The sequence below is a fragment of the Macaca fascicularis genome, chromosome 20 (genome assembly GCF_037993035.2).
Source record: "Macaca fascicularis isolate 582-1 chromosome 20, T2T-MFA8v1.1".
Taxonomy (NCBI): domain Eukaryota; kingdom Metazoa; phylum Chordata; class Mammalia; order Primates; family Cercopithecidae; genus Macaca; species Macaca fascicularis.
In genome coordinates this window covers 83,229,778-83,248,426 of record NC_088394.1, presented here as the reverse complement: position 1 = coordinate 83,248,426, position 18,649 = coordinate 83,229,778, and the positions used below count along the sequence as shown (strand labels likewise).

At 51.7% G+C, this 18,649-nt stretch overlaps 1 protein-coding gene across 11 annotated transcripts in view; it reads left to right on the top strand.

Annotated features, from left to right (window-relative positions):
• FBXO31 (F-box protein 31) overlaps positions 1 to 18,649 on the top strand; it is a 56,904-nt gene that overhangs the window by 16,817 nt on the left and 21,438 nt on the right. For 6 of the 11 annotated variants that reach the window (XR_012428650.1, XR_012428649.1, XR_012428651.1 and 3 more), the window contains exon 2: positions 5,586 to 5,657. The exons of 2 other annotated variants lie outside the window; for them this stretch is intronic. Coding sequence is in view for 4 of the 9 variants with exons in the window: in XM_005592733.5 (XP_005592790.3) it covers positions 5,586 to 5,657 (72 nt within the window). In the remaining 5 variants the exon portion in view is untranslated. Of the gene's footprint in view, positions 1 to 5,585; positions 5,658 to 6,872; positions 6,960 to 18,649 lie in introns of all 11 variants that reach the window. 3 more of the 11 variants (XR_012428648.1, XM_005592732.5, XM_045383123.3) reach the window with 1 other exon arrangement.

Below are 18,649 nucleotides of genomic sequence, written 5' to 3'. Positions count from 1 at the left end.
TCCTGTCCCAGAATCCTGTCTGGGAGCCCCCGTGGCATTTAGTCCTTGCGCCTCCTCTGTCTCCTCTGGGCTGTGACAGTTTGTTAGACTCTGGTTGGTTTTGGTGACATTGACCGATTAGTTTTTTGTTTTGTTTTGTGTTTTTGAGTTGGAGTCTCACTGTCGCCCAGGCTGGAGTGCAGTGGCACAATCTTGACTCATGGCAACCTCCACCTCTTGGATTCAAGTGATTCTCTTGCTTCAGCCTCCTGAGTAGCTGGGATTACAGGCTCCCACTGCCACACCCGGCTAATTTTTGTATTTTCAGTAGAGACGGGGTTTCACCATGTTGGCCAGGCTGTTCTTGAACTCCTGACCTCAAGTGATCTGCCCGGCCTCCCAAGGTGCTGGGATTACAGGTGTGAACCACCGTGCCCGACCTATACCCAGCGTTTTTCATACAGTTTTTTCATATACTGTCAACTGAAACTGTATTTTGCTCAGAACTTTCCCAGAAACTGTTTGGAAATGCATGTTGCCATGGCAGTGCTGAATATGGTGGGCTGCATGGGCAGAGATGTTAGCAGCCTGTGCAGAGCTCCTCCAGCCATCCCAGGTATCTTGCTGAGATGCTGATGCTGATTCAATGGGTCCGGGTGGGGCCTGGGACTCCCTGCTGGGCTCCCAGGGATGCTGTGCCACAGGTCCTCGGACCACGCCCGGAGCAGCCAGGCAAAACGCACCTTGATGGATTTCTGTATTCCTTCCTGTTACAATTAGGGCAATGTTAATTGTTTACAATTGTGTATAGAATCCTTTCTTTGCTTTCATGAGGATCCAGGAGGTGTTAGTAAATATTTGTTTTAAGGAGTGGGATTGGTCTGAGGGGTTGAGAGCCTCTGCCTTGCCAGCGAGCTCACTGCCCCTGCTGAGGAGCCTTTTGAGGCTCCCCTCTGCCTGCAGCAGAGGTCCGGACCCCTTGGCCTGGCCCAGAGATTCATTCCACCTGCCTCTGTTTACCTCCCTCTACTCCTAGTTTGAATCTTGCCTTAAAGCAGATTGGTTTTCTCTTTCTGTCATCAGTGCAAAGACCTTTATATCCTCACAGAAAATGCTGTAATTATTGGGTGGTCTGCCTGATATATCTATAGATCTGTAGATTTAAGAGATGGGGTCTCTCTCGCTCTGTCACTCAGGCTGGATTGCAGTGGCATTATCTTGGCCCACTGCAGCCTCCACCTCCTGGACTCAGATGGTCTTCCCACCTCAGCCTCCTGAGTAGTGGGGACCATAGGCGTGTGCCACAATGCCTGGCTAATTTTTGTATTCTTTGTAGAGATGGGCTCTCGCCATGTTGCCCAGGCTGGTCTTGAACTCCTGAGCTCAGATAATCTGCCTGCCCTGGCCTCCCAAAGTGCTGGGATTACAGGCGTGAGCCACCAGGTAAAATGTTTTGTAATCTGTGAAGTGAAACTAAATGATGGTGCTAGTTGTGGGAGTTCCTCCCAGAGTTCACTGTAGCTGATAAGCCATAACTAGTGATTGTACTGCATTCTGGAGGGCTGTGGCCCGGGTCCCTCAGTCTGGTGGGTGGGCAGTTAGATGTCCCCGCCCAGGCCTCTGGTTCAACCTGAATAGTTAGTTGATCTCGGTATTTGGCCTGAGCATTCTGACTTCCACACTGACAGATGCTCCCTGGACTTCTGGAATGGAGAGGAGTCAGCGTGAACTGGCCTAGGTCTGGCTGCATCCAGGTGCACCCCCTGTGCCTCCCCACTGCATACCTGGCCATCCAGGGCTTCTTGGCTGCTTCAGTGCTCACTAGGTGCCCTGTGATTCTTCAGGGCAGAGTCTGGCAGCTGCACAGAGCACACAGGCCCCTTTTGAGCTTCGAGCTGTGTCCTGGTGACACGTTTCCCTGGGGTCAGCCCTCCTGTGTGGTGAGGCGCCTTGCGGGATGAGCTCCGCGGCCTGGTGGAGACCCTGTTGCCGCACTTTGTCTGCAGCCCCTTCCTGGTTGGCTGACTTGACAGAAATAACTGGACTCCTGTGATCACTTGGAAGGACAGACTGTGTTGTATCAACATAACCGAAATAAAATTGTAATGGAACAGGAGGTGGGGCGGCTGCCAGCCTGCGGCCACAGCTCTCACCCCGCCAGCCCTGCCCTCCCCGTCCTTGCTCTGCGTCAGCGCCTGTCCCCTTCGCCCTCCCATTTGTAAACATTTGCGGGTGAATATTCTTTTTTCTCCAACTAGAATCGTAGGCTGTTGACAGCTTGGAAGGGGGAGTTTACAGATGATCCGGTCCAGTTCCTTTAACTTACAGATGAAAAATGAAGACGCTGCTCCCGTTATTTGTAACACAGACTGTCTTTTTTTATCATTTGCCTTTTTCCTCCACAGCTCAGTGTTGGTTTTGCTGAGAGTCCCTCTCAGCAGACTGTCACAGAGTCCCTGTGCGTTTCTCTGATCATTCTTTGATTTCCCTGTAGCACTTCACCATGTAGCAAGACATTTGCATTAAAAACCTATTTATTCTTGCCATTCTAGCCAGTCACCTTGGACAATTGGAGAGTTCGTCTAAAACAAAATTCTCTGGAGGCAATTGCAGAATTTTCCTCATTATTATTCTATCATTGACAAATTTTCACTGAAGAAATTCTTACCAGTCCTTGGTCCTGCTTGACAGGCAAGCGTCAGACGCCCCAAGTCACCCAGGAGGCCCATAGACCATGAGGCAAAGGAGATGAGCCGGTGTTGGGTTTTTTTTTTTTTTTTGAGGCAGAGTCTTCCTTTTGTTGCCCAGGCTGGAGTGCAGTGGCGCGATCTCAGCTCACCACAACCTCTGCCTCCCGGGTTCAAGCGATTCTTCTGCCTCAGCCTCCCGAGTAGCTGGGATAACAGGCATGCACCACCATGCCCGGCTAATTTTGTATTTTCAGTAGAGATGGGGTTTCTCCATGATGGTCAGGCTGGTCACGAACCCCCGACCTCAGGTGATCCGCCCGCCTCAGCCTCCCAAAGTGGTGGGATTATAGGCGTGAGCCACCACATCCGGCTTTTGTTTTATTTTTAACTCCCACCTGGTGTTGGTTTTTTCTCTGTCATTATTAGCAGGAGTCAGCCTGGATGGTTGTCAGAGCAGCCCCTGGACTGCTTCAGGCTGCATCTCAGCTCCTCATCCCTGGCCCTGACTGAAGGGAGGACAAAGGTCCTGCTCCCCAGACCTGTTTGCGGTGAAGACGGGTCCCTGACTCCCCTGGTCATAACGACAAAGTAATTGATAAGTAAATGTTTAAAGTCTGGCCATGCACAGTGGCTCACGCCTGTAATCCTAGCACTCTGGGAGGCCGGATCACTTGTGGTCAGGAGTTGGAGACCAGCCTGGCCAACATGGTGAATTGAAACCCCATCTCTACTAAAAATACAAAAATTAGCCCGGCATGGTGTTGTGCGCCTGTAGTCCCAGCTACTCAGGAGGGTGAGGTAGGAGAATTGCTTGAACCTGGGAGGCGGAAGTTGCAGTGACCTGAGATTGCACCACTGCATTCCAGCCTGGGTAACAGAGCGAGACTCCATCCATCCATCAATCAATGTATGTATGTGTGTATGTTTTACCTGTAGCCACTACACTACAGCCTGGGCAACATAGTGAGACCCCCCACCTCTAAAAAAAAAGATAACTCAGTAATGACTACATGTTGAAATGATAATAATTGGTTATATTGAGTTAAATAAAATATAACCATGAATTTAACCTGTTTAATTGTTCCCTTTTTGATGTGGCTCCTAGGAAATGTCGATGCTGTTTGTGGCCCACATTGTGTTTCCATCGGGGCAGCCCTGGCCTAGATCCGGAATCAGCAGCTCCCTGGGCTCTGCAGGAGCTCTTCAGTGACTCACTCTTATCATTCCTGTTTCTTTCTCCAAAGAACTCAAATGCATCTCCTCGCTGGGTGTGTTCATTCAGGGACCCACTCTGGGCACTCCTCACTGGAGCCTACTGGATTTAGGATGTGGTTTCCCAGGTCCTCCCACTAAGGGGGACCCGCAGGCCTCCTGAGAGGAGACGCAGGCCGTCCAGGAGCCTGGGGTTCAGAAGTGGAGGCAGGGGACATGCTGTCAAGGCAGGAGCCTGGACGGCCCCACTGGAAAGAGGTTTGCTGAGTAGCAGCTACCTCGTCTCAACTGCTGTCTCCATCTTGTCTGCTTCTCGAGCTTTACTTTGAGTACTGTCAGTGCTTCCAGTTAGAGAAGGATTGGGGTAATAGTATCCGTGTTACTGAGAAGAAGGGACGAGGCCTCCGGGCAAGTAGGGCTTATCGAAAGGCATGTGATGGGGGGCAGTACTTTGGTTCTGTTTTTTACTTTGTTCCTGTATCATGACTGCTGAGTGAGCTCTGACGGCCACCAACCTCACTGGGCACCAGTTTCCCTCTCTGCCACAGGGCAGGGTCCTGACCTTCAAGGTGACTGTCAGGCTGTCACACCTGCACAGGGCATAACACAGTCAGTGTGAGCTGCAGTGGTCCGTGTGGAGACCCAGCCACCCCGTCCTGTCTCCCGTGTTGTGTCCCTGCCACATTCTCACTGTGAAGGAAGCTTTTTGATCTAGGCTTCAATTTTTCGTCCCAGCTGACCATAAGCTCGAGTTCCTTTGTGGAGTCACGCCACCTCTCTGCGCTTGTTTTCTCTGTTGAGAAAGTGGAGACGACAGTGGTGCCTCTCTCATGGGCCTGCTGTAGGATGCAGTGAGGTGATGCCCAGCATGACTTGGCATGGTACATAGTACATGGAAAGCTCAGAATGCAGGTATCGCCAGTGGCAGCAGCTCTTGGCCCACATGCAGTTCTGTGGTTGTGTGGATTAGCCCCTGGTGGTCTTTCCTTTCAAAGGCTAGCGGAGACCCAAGCTAAAGGACCTGGGGTTTTGCTTGGGATGTGCTGGGTGTTGGTGATTGTGAAAAGTGGAGCTGTGGTGGGGTGGGAGTAGGGGACAGAGAGGAGGGTGCTGTCAGCAGGTGAGGGTTTGAGGACAGGGGACGGGGGAGGTGTCCAGGAGCCCTTCACTGGGCCCTGGCCAAGCCTAGCCAGTGGAGAAGGGACAGTGTTCACCCCTTCCCCCATGTCTTGCACGATCCCCTCCTAGGCTCGGGCTGAGTTGAACACACAGGCAGCACAGGGAAGTATGTGGGATGGACTGGCCTCTGGCACTGTCTGGACCCTAACACCAGTGGTAACCTTGTTTCCATGGAAACATGGCACTGTGTCCAGACAACTGAATTCTGCCTCACCTTGTTCATAAACTAGGGATTGTCTGATGTTGGTTTGTGTGGTTAGGCTTCTCGAGCTTATTAGAATAGACAATGCAGATTATTATTTTGTAAAGGGTGACATTGACTAAAAGAGAATAACGTCTTCATTGGTGAAGAAGGGTGTTGACTGAATGTGGAGAAGTCAGTGAAATCTCCACAGTGACAGATGTACTCTGGAGATGGGGCTGAGGTTAGGTGTACACCTCCCCTGCCAGCCGTCAGCAACCTGCCCATGTCTGTCTCATTAGGACTTGTTGATCTTAAATTTCTGCAAATGTTTCTTGTTACAGAGTACGGTGTTTGTGAAAACTTGCGGAAGTTGGAGATCACAGGCGTGTCTTGTCGGGACGTCTACGCGAAGCGTGAGTGAATCTATTTGTTATCATCCATGATTAACTTTGTACCAGAAGCAGACAGTGCACATCAATGAAAAATAATAAAAGTGATTTAGTCCATACTTTTGTTTTCTGAGAAACCATCTTACAGTCACATTTTGAATACAGCACTGGTAGTAACAGCACTGAAATTGAGGGAGGGGACACTCTGTTCTCTGTTCTCCCATTCTGGATACTAGTGTCTTTTATTAGGCATAGAGGCCCTTTAGAGCTGAGAAATGTAGGCAGCACCAGAGCGACTTGGGTGTTCCTGGAGCTGCCTGTTTCTCTGGTTTCTGGGCCTCCAACCTTCAGGATGGGACTGCCTGTGGTAATTGGGAAATGCAGCTGTGGTGCCTTCCGTCCAAGCCCCCAGGTACGGAGAGGCGGCCCCCCTTCTGAAGTTCTCCTTCCCTTCAGTGTTCTGTGGGCAGGCTGAGCCCCCCAGCCCCGTTTCATGTTTCTCTGGCTCCCCCGCTTTCCAGAGTCACCTGTGACATTCACCAGCAGGCAGAGGCTCCTCGGCCCCGGGCTGTCTTCCCGCAGGTGTTTCTTCAGTGCCAGAGTCACTGTGACATTCACCAGCAGGCAGAAGCTCCTCGGCCCCAGGCTGTCTTCCCGCAGGTGTTTCTTCAGTGCCCAGAGGCTTTCCCATTTCTTGCTCATTGGATGAAACTCTTGGCTTTTTTTGATGGTCAGAGGGTTTCTATGCGTGTCTCATACCACAAGTTTTCATCTTCTGACTGTTCTTTGAGCTTCTTTTCTTTTTTCTTTTTCATTTCTGCAAGGCAGATGCTCTTTGAGTTTCTTAAGCCGCTTGGGCCATATCCTCTCAAAGACAGTCATCCCATATGCTCGCCGGCCAGGACACCTGCCCTCCCGCCTCCTGAGCCCCGGTGAGCTGTGGCCCGGGGCCTGCCTAGCGTGTGCTGGCTGCGGGAGGAGCGTGACCGAATGTGGAAAGGATTCCCAAGGTTGCTGCCACCATGAGTTTCTGGTGGCGCCACTTATGGAAGGAAAACGTGTCACAGTGTTCTCTCCAGCAGGCTTCTCAGAGCCGCCTCCCTGGGTCCTGGGTGGCTGCGTAAACATGAGGGGATTGTATCACACTGGTGAGGGGCGGGCATTGGGTCGTATGCACGCTGTTTGCACAGTCTTGAAAAGGGAGCCATCCTTAGCCCTTTCCCTGCTGTGTCTGTTCAGGTATAAACCCTCGCGTGAAGTCGGGACGTTTTGTGAAAATTCTCCCTGATTATGAGCACATGGCGTACAGAGACGTTTACACCTGCCGTATGTACCTCCTGCGAGCTTTGGCTTTTGTGGCAGCCAGCACGGCCAAGAACTGCATGGGGAGGGTCCCCTTATTCACACATGGGACAGCTTTGGTCCTGGAGCAAGTGGACCTCGTGGCTTTTTGTCATCCTTTCACGTTCACTTGCCGCAGCGTGGCTCTGGTTCGGCTGTGACAGAGATCACACCTGTGGGTTTCTGCAGTGGTTTCTGGGTAGTACCAGTCGAGATCACTTTAATGCACGTTTTCACGTTTATCGTTTATTGAGGAGCTACTGCGAAAATTCATGCCGAGGCAGAGAGGAACGAACAGTAGAAGCTTTAAAACTTTTATTCTAAAGTGAAATATGAATAGTTGACTTCTGAGTTTTATTAGTCACATTTTAATAGCGTATGTAAATTAAAAATCACATATGTATATACCCTCAACAGACAAATACAGGTAGCAACAGTGGACTCCTTTTTTTTTTTTTTTTTTTGTGGAGACAGTCTCATTATCACCCAAGCTGGAATGCAGTGTCACAATCTCAGCTCGCTGCAACCTCTGCCTCCTGGGTTCAAGTAATACTACCACCTCAGCCTCCCAGGTAGTTAGGATTACAGGCGTGCACCACCACGCCCAGCAATTTTTTTTGTATTTTTAGTAGAGACGGGGTTTCATCATGTTGGCCAGGCTGGTCTTGAACTCCTGACCTCAAGTGATCTGCCCACCTTGGCCTCCCAGAGTTCTGGGATTACAGGCGTGAGCCACCGTGCCTGGCCAACAGTTGACTCTTTGGAACTTGATTCTTTTTGGCCAGGCGCGGTGGCTCATGCCTATAATCCCAGCGCATTGGGAGGCCGAGGCAGGTGGATCACTTGAGGTCAGGAGTTCGAGACCAGCCTGGCCAACATGGTGAACCTCATTTCTACTAAAAGTACAAAAATTAGCCAGGTGTGGTGGCAGGCGCCTGTAATTCCAACTACCCAGGAGGCCGAGGTGGGGGAATCACTTGAACCTGGGAGGCGGAGGTTGCAGTGAGCCGAGATCACGCCATTGCACTTCAGCCTGGGTGACAAGAGCGAGACTCTGTCTCAGAAAAAAAAAAAAAAAAAGAACTGAATTCTTTTGATGGAGCTCTGGAAACTTTTCTAAGCCACAGTCATAGGAATTTAATGCTGTCTCCACTTTTGCTTGGAGATAGGGTCTTGTTGTCCAGGCTGGAGTGCAGTGGCACAATCACAGCTCATTGTATCCTTGAACTCCTGGGCTGAAGCGAGCCTCCTGCCTCAGCCTCCCTAGTAGCTGGGACTAGAGGCGTGTGCCACCATGCCTGGTTAGTTTTTCAGCTTTTTGTAGAGACGGGGGCCTCACTGTGTTGCCCAGGTTGGTGTACTCCTGGGCTCGCTCAGTCCTCCCGCCCTGGCCTCTCAAAGTGTCGGGGTTGCAGGTGTAGCCATCGCACCTGGCCTGTTTCCACTTTTTATTAGCTCAGAGTGGTTGAGTGGTGATGGAGACAGTGAATTTCAGCTGTCCAGGAAGAGACTGAAAACACCTGCCCGCACTAAAAGCCGTGTTGCAGTTTCTTGAGGCTCGTGGAGCCCCTACTATTGCTTTCCATCCACCAGATTGCCCATGAGTCTGCATGGCCTGTTGGGAGCAGACCTACATCTTTCATAAATTTCATAAGTTTCATAAATGCCCAATTTCCAGAAACACCCACTGAAAGCAGAAAGAATAAGGGTCGTTCCCAGAATTTCTCCGAACGTCCTGCCAGATCTCAGCAGATCGCTGCAGTGGGGAGTCTGGTCCCACTTTACCGAGGGGACCTTCCTCAAGTTGGTGCGCAGGTGCCTGGATTTGGTTAGCACGCTTCAAGATGGTGTCTGAACGCCTTACATGCCTGCTAACAACACTGCCTTGTTGAGGTGAACTGTTCAGCTGAGTGGAGGTCAGAGCCAAAGGACCTCTCAGCAGTCTGTGGACAGGGAACACGGGGCTGGAAGGGGCTGAGGTGGAAAAGGAGGGGTGGGCAATGTTTGAAGACATTTGTGCTGTTCTAGACTGACCAGTCCTTCCTCTGAGCAGTCAGCGAGCAGAGAGGGGACGGTCGACTTGTGAGCATGGACAAGAACAGTCCCTCCTCAGTGCCGACACGAATGTGCTGGCTTTTCCCTTTCCTGTCCTGTCCTGTCTCCCCTCCCCTCCCCTCCCGTCCCCTCCTCTCCCGTCCCCTCCCCTCCCCTCCCTTCCCCTCCCCTCCCGTCCCCTCCCCTCCCGTCCCCTCCCCTCCCCTTCCCTCCCGTCCCCTCCCCTCCCCTCCCCTCCCGTCCCCTCCCCTCCCGTACCCTCCCCTCCCCTCCCGTCCCCTCCCCTCCCGTCCCCTCCCCTCCCCTCCCGTACCCTCCCTTCCCCTCCCCTCCCCTCCCGTCCCCTCCCCTCCCCTCCCCTCCCGTCCCCTCCCCTCCCGTCCCCTCCCCTCCCGTCCTTTCCCCTCCCCTCCCCTCCCCCCTCCCGTCCCCTCCCCCCTCCCCCCTCCCGTCCCCTCCCCTCCCGTCCCCTCCCCTCCCCTCCCCTCCCCCCCGTGCCCTCCCCCCTCCCCCCTCCTGTCCCCTCCCCTCCCCTCCTGTCCCCTCCCCTCCCCTCCCGTCCTTTCCCCTCCCCTCCCATCCTTTCCCCTCCCCTCCCATCCTTTCCCCTCCCCTCCCCCACCCCTTCCCTCCCCCCTCCCCTCCCCTCCCCTCCCCCCTCCCCTCCCCTCCCCTCCCCCCTCCCCTCCCCTCCCCTCCCCCTCCCCTCTGTTTCCTGACAGAGTCTCAATCTGTCACTCAGGCTGGAGTGCAGTGGTGTGATCTCGGCTCACTGCAACCTCTGCCTCCTGGGTTCAAGCAGTTCTCGTGCCTCAGCCTCCTGAGGAGTTGATTATAGGCGCCCACCCCGACACCCAGCAATTTTTTGTATTTTTAGTAGACACAGGGTTTCGCCATGTTGGCCAGGCTGGTTTTGAACTCCTGACCTCAGGTGATTGGGCAAGGGCTCTTCAATACAAGGGGACAAGCACTGAGAGGCTCCTCATGTCGCATGTCTGTCTCACAATTTCTCTGGAATGTACACTGTGGACCCAGGATGGAATTCTGACCAGCCTCTGGGGAGGCTGCTCAGCCAGGGCCTAGCAAGTCTCCAGAGTTGCACTGGGGGCAGGGGACATTCCTTTTGTCCCCGAGGCAGGTGGAGGGAAGCTTCATGCAGCCTGCGAGGAAAAGATCTCCTCCCCTGCTGCCGGGCCGGCCTCTTGAGCATCCAGGCTGGGCAGCCTCATGTTGTGATGTGGCACCAGTTGCTTCAAGTGGGCGGCTTTATCATAGGTGGGTTTTGATTGACATACTGTTGTTCCTGCTGAAGTTTGAGTGTAGTTATAAAAACACAAAGTCATTGTAGAAAACTTGAACAATTTGGAAAATAACAATGAAAAGCAGCAGTTCAACATGGGTTGCATTTCTCTTCGGACATACTTAAATGGTGACTGGTCTCTTAGCTCCGTGACCTACTAGAATATCAGGAAGAAAAAGTTCTTATGTGTGAAAAAAGCCAGTTTCAGCAGCCTCAGCCTGACGCCTGTGATGTGTCCGTGTTTTCAGTATTCAGGTGCTCTCAGCGTGTCTTAATGGAGAGCAGCTCAGCATTTGTTCTCACAGCAGCACACCTTTTGGAATAGTCTGCCCTGATGGGCTTCTGAGTATTTTGGGGTCGCGCGTGGCTTGTGTTTCCATCATGCATGTGGGCCGTTAACTGTTCGTGTTGAGGTCCTCTGGACTTTGCGCTGTGGGTCCAGCATCTTATTTTATTTTATGGTAGAGATGGGGGTGTCGCTTTATTGCCCAGGCTGGTCACAAACTCCTGGCTTCAAGCAGTCGTTCTGCTTTGGCCTCCCAAAGTGTTGGGATTACAGACGTGAGCCACCGCGCCTGGCCGAGCTGACATCCCTGAGCGTAGGACTGTCCTGGAACAAACCCATGCGGCAGAAGCTGGGATCCTAATGTTGAGTAGTAGATTTTTTTATTTTTATTTTTTTGAGATGGAGTCTCTTTGTCACCCAGGCTGGAGTGCAGTGGCGCGATCTCTGCTCATTGCAACTTCCGCCTCCCGGGTTCAAGCGACTCTCCTGCCTCAGCCTCCCGAGTAGCTGGGATTACAGGTATGAGCCACCACGCCTGGCTACTTTTTGTATTTTTAGTAGAGAAGGGGTTTCGCCAGTTTGGCCAGGCTGGTCTCAAACTCCCGACCTCAGGTGATCCATCCACTTCGGCCACCCAAAGTGCTGGAATTACAGGCGTGAGCCAGCGTGCCTGGTCTCTGGAGTAGTTTAGTGACCTCAGAGTCACTACTTTTGGGGTATCTTTTCTCTTCCTTTTTCCTTGAGTGCATGAGGTTGCCTGGCACTCTGGATAACGAGCATTTGTAAGGTGTTGGGAGTGTTAAGGGAAAGCCTGTTGTCCTGATGGCAGTTCTCATACATCTGCTTCTCTGCACGTTGGTGAAGCCAGTCAAAGTGCATTTTTGGGTTTTTTTTGGAGACAGGATCTTGCTCTGTTGCCCAGGCTGGAGTACAGTGGCGCAGTCATGGCTCACTGCAGCCTTCATCTCCCTGGGCTCAGATGATCAACCCCAGCTCCTAGGTAGCTGGAATTACAGGTGTGTGCCACCATGCCTGGCTAAGTTTTCTATTTTTTTGTAGAAACGAGGTCTCCCTGTGTTGCCCAGGCCAGTCTGGAACTCCTGGTCTCAAGCGATTATCCCGCTTCAGCTTCCCAAAGTGTTGAGATTACAGGCGTGAGCCACTGCGTCTGGGCTAAAACACTGATTCATTTTAGCCTTCACTCAGATATTAGCAATGATGTCTCTTAGAAATATGGAGTGCCTTGCTTAGAAATGTGGTGGAATTCCTTACAAACATCCGTTCCGCTGAAACTGGAGCTGAACGCAGAGTAGGCGCACACGAGACAGAACCCTGCTGTGGGAGCACAGCAGGGTCCGCTGAGACGTCGGCCTCCTGGTCCTCAGAGCCTGTGGAGTTGTCATCTAATCAGTGTGGGGGTCGCCCAGGGCTGCTGGAGCTCAGAGCCTGTGGAGTCGTCATCTAATCAGTGTGGGGGTCGCCCAGGGCTGCTGGAGTAGATGAACACAAAGGGGGGTCTAAAACAACAGAAACCCACTTTCTCACAGGCCGGAGGCCAGAGGTTCAAGACAAGGTGTCCCGGGGCCCTGCTCCCTCCGAAGGTCCTTGCGGAGCCTACTTCTCGCCTCTTCCTGCTCTGGCCACATCGCCGCAGCCCCTGCCTCTGTCTCCACATGGCCCCCTCCGTCGTCTCTGAGTCTCTGTCTTCTCGGAAGGACAGCTGTCAGTAGATCGGGCCCTTCTGCGCCAGCATTCCTTTACCCTAACGTGCTCACGGCTGCATTACATCTTGATTACTTCCACAGAGGGCCACATTCTGGGATTCCAGGGGACATGAATTTTGGGGGAGACCACTCAGCCCAGGCTTCACGGTAACAGGGACTCTGTGGGTAAAGGTGTGGGTCCTGAGGCGAGGGGGGCGTCCTGGACCACCTAGGCAGGCCTTGTGTCATCACAGGGTCTTTGTACAAGGGGGGCCCTGGGTGGGAGTAGGAGTGAGAGGCAGGAGAGGCTGCATGTGGCTCTGAAGGTGGAGGAGGGCCCAGGAGCCGAGCAGGACAAGGCGGGGAGTGGACCCCCGCAGCCTCCAGGAGGCAGCAGCCCTGGCCACGCCTCAGCTGATGGAAAGATAGCTCACGTTAATCCGTTTTCTTCCATAGTCCCCTGAGCAACACAGGCCAACACCTTTAGTTAGGGGCATCCACCCACAAAATCTCCATCCCCGCCAGTCTCCTGGCGTGGAGCCCACCTGTGGCATGTGGGCCGAGGTTCAGGGACTCTGAGTCAGGACAGGTGTGCGCCAGAACCCAGGCTCTCCCAGATGTGCTGGCACCTGGGCCGGTGCTGGAAGGAGGAAGTGTAACCCCACCTTTCACGGTCCTTTCCCATTTGGCTTCATTTTCAATTCATTTTGGGAGCATTTATGCCGCGGCTCCCAGAGCAGATAGATGCCTACTTTCAGTGCCTGGAATTAGAGGCGTTCACCTTCAGAGATTATTCTGACGTTTTCCAGGCTCTCCTGTGAGGCCAGATCTGTGCTCCCAGAGTGGGGTCCTGGACAGCGGCCTCCATGTATTCTGGGAACTTGTTGGACGCAGCTTCCCTGGCCTCCTCCCACGCCTGTCATGTCTGGACCTCCGGCCTGGGCCTGAACAGGCCCTCGGGGGTCTGTGATTACAGATTCTCAAGTATGTGGACTTCTGGCCTGGATTATTTTCTTTCGTTTTAGCCTTTACTCAAATATTAAGAATTTTTTTTTGGTTACGTTATTTTCTTTTTAATAAGGGTTAAAATCTTAAAGGTCTCAGCATCTGGTAATGTTCTACCAGATGTTAAAATGACTTTTAATAAGAGGTGGTGATGTCTTTATTCACATTCTCATCTTTTAAATCATCTACTTAATTTTGGGTACTGAAAAAACTGTGTAACGTTCAAAGCAGAAGTAAGGTTGTTGGTTTTCCTGTGTAGTTGTTTAGCCTCCTAGGTTGTTGGAGAAGCATTTCTTTCTTTATAACTGACAGATGATAATTGTATATATTACGTCTTTATAGGGCAGTGTGGTGTGTTGACAGCTGTGTATGTTGTGGAATGATTACATTGCACTGAGCTTCTCAGCCTGGCCACACATCACAGTCACCTGGGAGCTTCTCAGAAACCCTGACAGGCCCCCCACCCCGCCCCCCATCCCCTTGCTGATTGACTTGGCTGCCGTGGAGCGCGGCGTTGACGTTTTCCCGTGTCCCTAGTGATTCTGACGTGCAGTCAGGGTGGAGAGCCACTGTACAAACAAAGGAAGATCATCTCTCTGTGTGAAACTGATATATATATATGTATTTTTTGTTGTTGTTGCTGAGACAGAAACTCGCTCTGTCGTCCAGGCTGGAGTGTGGAGTGCAGTGGTGTGATCTTGACTCACTCCAACCTCCACCTCCTGGGTTCGAGCGATTCTCCTGCCTACGCCTTGCAAGTAGCTGGGATTATAGGCGTACGCCACGGCGCCTGGCTAATTATTTTTAGTAGAGACGGTGTTTCGTCATGTTGGCCAGGCTAGTCTTAAACTGCTGACCTCAGGAGATCCACCCGCCTCGGCCTCCTAAAGTGCTGGGATTACAGGCGTGGGTCCCCGCGCCTGGCCCTGTCCCTTACTATTTCTTTTTTTTTTTTTTTTTGAGACGGAGTCTTGCTCTGTCGCCCAGGCTGGAGTGCAGTGGCGCGATCTCGGCTCACTGCAAGCTCCGCCTCCCGGGTTCACGGCATTCTCCTGCCTCAGCCTCCTGAGTAGCTGGGACTACAGGCGCCCACAACCGCGCCCGGCTAATTTTTTGTATTTTTAGTAGAGATGGGGTTTCACCGTGGTCTCGATCTCCTGACCTTGTGATCCGCCCGCCTCGGCCTCCCAAAGTGCTGGGATTACAGGCGTGAGCCACCGCGCCCGGCGTCCCTTACTATTTCATGTGGGAAGATAATGTGGCAGCTGCCCAAAAGTGAGCCCTTGGAGTGGCCTGGGCTTGCGGGAAGGCGTGACCATCTGCTGCCCTTAACTGAGACACTCAGGAGCCTTGTGGGGCACTGAAGTGCAGGGAACATTGTTCCTGGCTCCTTTTTCCTCCCATCCCGAGCCCACTTTAGGGAGGGCTGGGTCCTTTGAATTTAGAAAGATATGCATCTAGATGACATGTTTATAATAAAAATGGTGAGGCATTAGGGTATAGCAATCACGCTCACGCTCGTATGTGTCCAGCTGTGCTCTTGACCATTCGAATGGGAGATTCCTATTTAAATCCATGGATTCATCTCTTGAATGAATACATTTGCTTGTGCGATAGCCGTGCTTCGTAAGGACCCTTTTTAAACTGTGTGTTCTCAGACACAGGCTTTGCGATTCCACGAGAAGTTTGTGTCCCCTCTGGGTCTGCGTGCTGGCAGCCCATCTGGCCACGCTGTTTCTCTGACTCACCTTTTGGGATGGTTTCAGTGTCTGTTGCAGACTAAAGGGGCCGACATCTGGTCAGCAGAGGCCGTTGCTTCCAAACTACAGCGAAGGTGTCACCGCTTTGACCAACATGCAGAGCTTAAAGATCCAGGGAAGATATCCGTTTAGAACTGGCATCTCGGGAGGCTGCTGGGTTTTTATTTCAGAAATGCTGCTTTTCAGCACAACAGGGAACTCCCACTCTGGGATTGCCAGGCGTCTGAGGCAGGCTCGTTGGGCAGTGTTCCTAGCAGTTAAAGCGGGAGCTGAGGGGAGGGGAGAGGAGGAGAGAGCGCCATGCTGAATAGTGTTTTTTTCCCCCAGTATTTCATGATGAAATTTTGAAAACAGGAAAGTTGGAAGAATTGTCCAGTGAACTCCCATTTCGTTATCACCCAGTCGCCCAGCTGTCCATCCCTGCAGCCATCCGTGGACTTATTTTCTGGTGCATTTCACACTTGCAGGCATCAGTACATTTTACCCCTAAATGCTTCAGTGTGCATTTCATTGTCAAGGTCAATGTGTGTTTATGGTTCCTGATCACACACCCATCTACGTGTGACCGTAAAGTGACAAGACCGGCTTGACTGTGTCCTGTAAATGGGCTCAGAGGATTGTTCTGAAAGGGGTGTCTGTGTGTGGGGTGGCTGGCAGCGGCCTGCACAGAGCCCAGGCTCATTCAGGAACTTCCTAAACGATGGTCTGGGCTGAACCCTGGGGCTGTTGGTGGAGTCCAGCATCCTCTCCAAAGGCTCAAGAGGTTTCTTATTCCCTGGACCCTAGATCCAGGTGGCGACCTCCTTGCTGCTGTCCTGGCTTTCTTGCCCTCCCTGCTCCATCTTCCTCCCTGTGGTCTGGAGTGGTCTTGCCACTCCAGTGCTCAGAAACCCCCATGGCCCCCACTGGCTGCAGAGCCCTGAGACCCTGCCCATTCGCTCAGTCCTGCATGCTAACTCAAGCAGATACAGGTGCAGGACAGCAGACGTGAACCATGTTCGTCAGCATGTTGACTGCGCATGTGGTCTCTGAGTGATGGGATTACTGGTGAGCTTTAGGTTTCCTTTTTCCAGATTGTCTTCAGTGACTGTGTATGTGCTGCTTTTGAAATAGAGGGGAATTTTTTTTTTTTTTTTGAGATAGGGTCTTGCTCTGTTGCCCAGGCTGGAGTGCAGTGGCACGATTATAGCTCACTACAGCCTCTGCCTCCTGGGCTCAAGTGATCTTCCCACCTCAACCTCCTGGGTAGCTGGGACCACAGCGCATGCCACCACACTGGGCTAATGGAAATTTATTTTTAAAAAAATAGCTGACACAGTTGATTTTTTTTTTTTTTCCGAGATGGAGTCTTGCTCTGTTGCCCAGGCTGGAGTGCAGTGGCGTGGTCTCAGCTCACTGCAGCCTCTGCCTCCCAGCTAAAGCGAATCTCCTGCCTCAGCCTCCCAGTAGCTGGGATTACAGTCACCTGCCACTACGCCTGGCTAATTTTTTGTACTTTTAGTAGATATAGGGTTTCACCATGTTGGCCAGGCTGGTCTTGAACTCCTGGTGATCTGCCTGCCTTGGCCTCAGAGTGCTGGGATCATAGGCATGAGCCACCGTGCCCAGCCTCCAGCTAAAATTTTAATCTGCAGGCCCATGACATTTTGTCCTCTGTGCCAACCTGCTCCATAATCCCTGACTTCCACGCTTGGGTCAGCTGCCACTGGGGCTTCCTGGGGATTATATTTTATTTTCTTCATATCTCATTCTGTTCGTTCGTTTTCATGGCACTCGTCTATTAAAATTTGGAGTATCATTGGCTGCTCTCACCTCTTCATACGGACTTTGGAATCATTTTGTTAAATTATTTTTTAAAACCTGTGGATTTGAGTTGGGATGATATTATTGATGATTAGCTGGGTGTGGATTTGAGTTGGGGTGACATTATTGATTAACTGGGTGTGGATTTGAGTTGGGGTGACATGATTAGCTGGGTGTGGATTTGAGTTGGGGTGACATTATTGATTAGCTGGGTGTGGATTTGAGTTGGGGTGACATTATTGATGATTAGCTGGGTGTGGATTTGAGTTGGGGTGACATGATTAGCTAGGTATGTATTTGAGTTGGGGTGACATTGATTAGTTGGGTGTGGATTTGAGTTGGGGTGACATTGGTTATCGGGGTGTGGATTTGAGTTGGGGTGACATTGATGATTAGCTGGGTGTGATTTGAGTTGGGATGACATTATTTATGATTAGCTGGGTGTGATTTGAGTTGGTATGACGTTGATGATTAGCTGGGTGTGGATTTGAGTTGGGGTGACATTGATGATTATCGGGGTGTGGATTTGAGTTGCGGTGACATTGATGATTAGCTGGGTGTGGATTTGAGTTGGGGTGACATTATTGATTAGCTGGGTGTGGATTTGAGTTGGGATGACATTATTGATGATTAGCTGGGTGTGGATTTGAGTTGGGGTGACATCATTGATGATTAGCTGGGTGTGGATTTGAGTTGGGGTGACATTGATGATTAGCTGGGTGTGGATTTGAGTTGGGGTGACATTGATGATTAACTGGGTGTGGATTTGAGTTGGGGTGACATTGATTAGCTGGGTGTGGATTTGAGTTGGGGTGACATGATTAGCTGGGTGTATATTTGAGTTGGGGTGACATTGATTAGTTGGGTGTGGATTTGAGTTGGGGTGACATTGATTATCGGGGTGTGGATTTGAGTTGGGGTGACATTGATGATTAGTTGGGTGTGATTTGAGTTGGGATGACATTATTTATGATTAGCTGGGTGTGATTTGCGTTGGGATGACATTGATGATTAGGTGGGTGTGGATTTGAGTTGAGATAACATTATTGATGATTAGTTGGGTGTGGATTTGAGTTGGGGTTACATTGATGATTATCGGGGTGTGGATTTGAGTTGGGATGACATTGAAGATTAGCTGGGTGGATATGAGTTGGGATGACATTATTGATGATTAGTTGGGTGTGGATTTGAGTTGGGATGACATTATTGATGATTAACTGGGTGTGGATTTGAGTTGGGATGACATTGATGATTAGCTGAGTGTGGATGTAGGTTGGGATGACATTATTGATGATTAGCTGGGGGAGTTTTTGTCTTCGTAGTGTTTTCTCCCCATGTACGAATGTTTCCTGTGTCTGCCTTTACTGAAGTCCTGTAAAGCTGTGAGTGGACTTACGTGCCTCTTGCTGCTGAGGCCTGGTCTGCTGCTCCTCCCACTGAGTGAGCGATGCTTCTGCTGGATTCCTGTGCACTCCCTCATTACCCGCCTTGCTGAGAGCTCAGTCATTCTGCGGGACCCAGGGTTTGCGGGAGCTTTCCAGGTACACAAGTGCCATGCGTGCTCCTCCACCCTGCGCTGGTCTTGCCTGCTGCTCTCGTGGGTGTCCCGGGTAAATGCAAGCCCCCCGCTTATAGGCAGCCCTCATATGATGGCTTCCAGCACTTTCTGTCCCACCGTTAGGGGCCCTGGGACCTGTTCTTCCAGTGACCCAGATGGGTGAGGCTACAACAGCCCTGGCCGGCTGCCTCTGCCATTTGGTGAC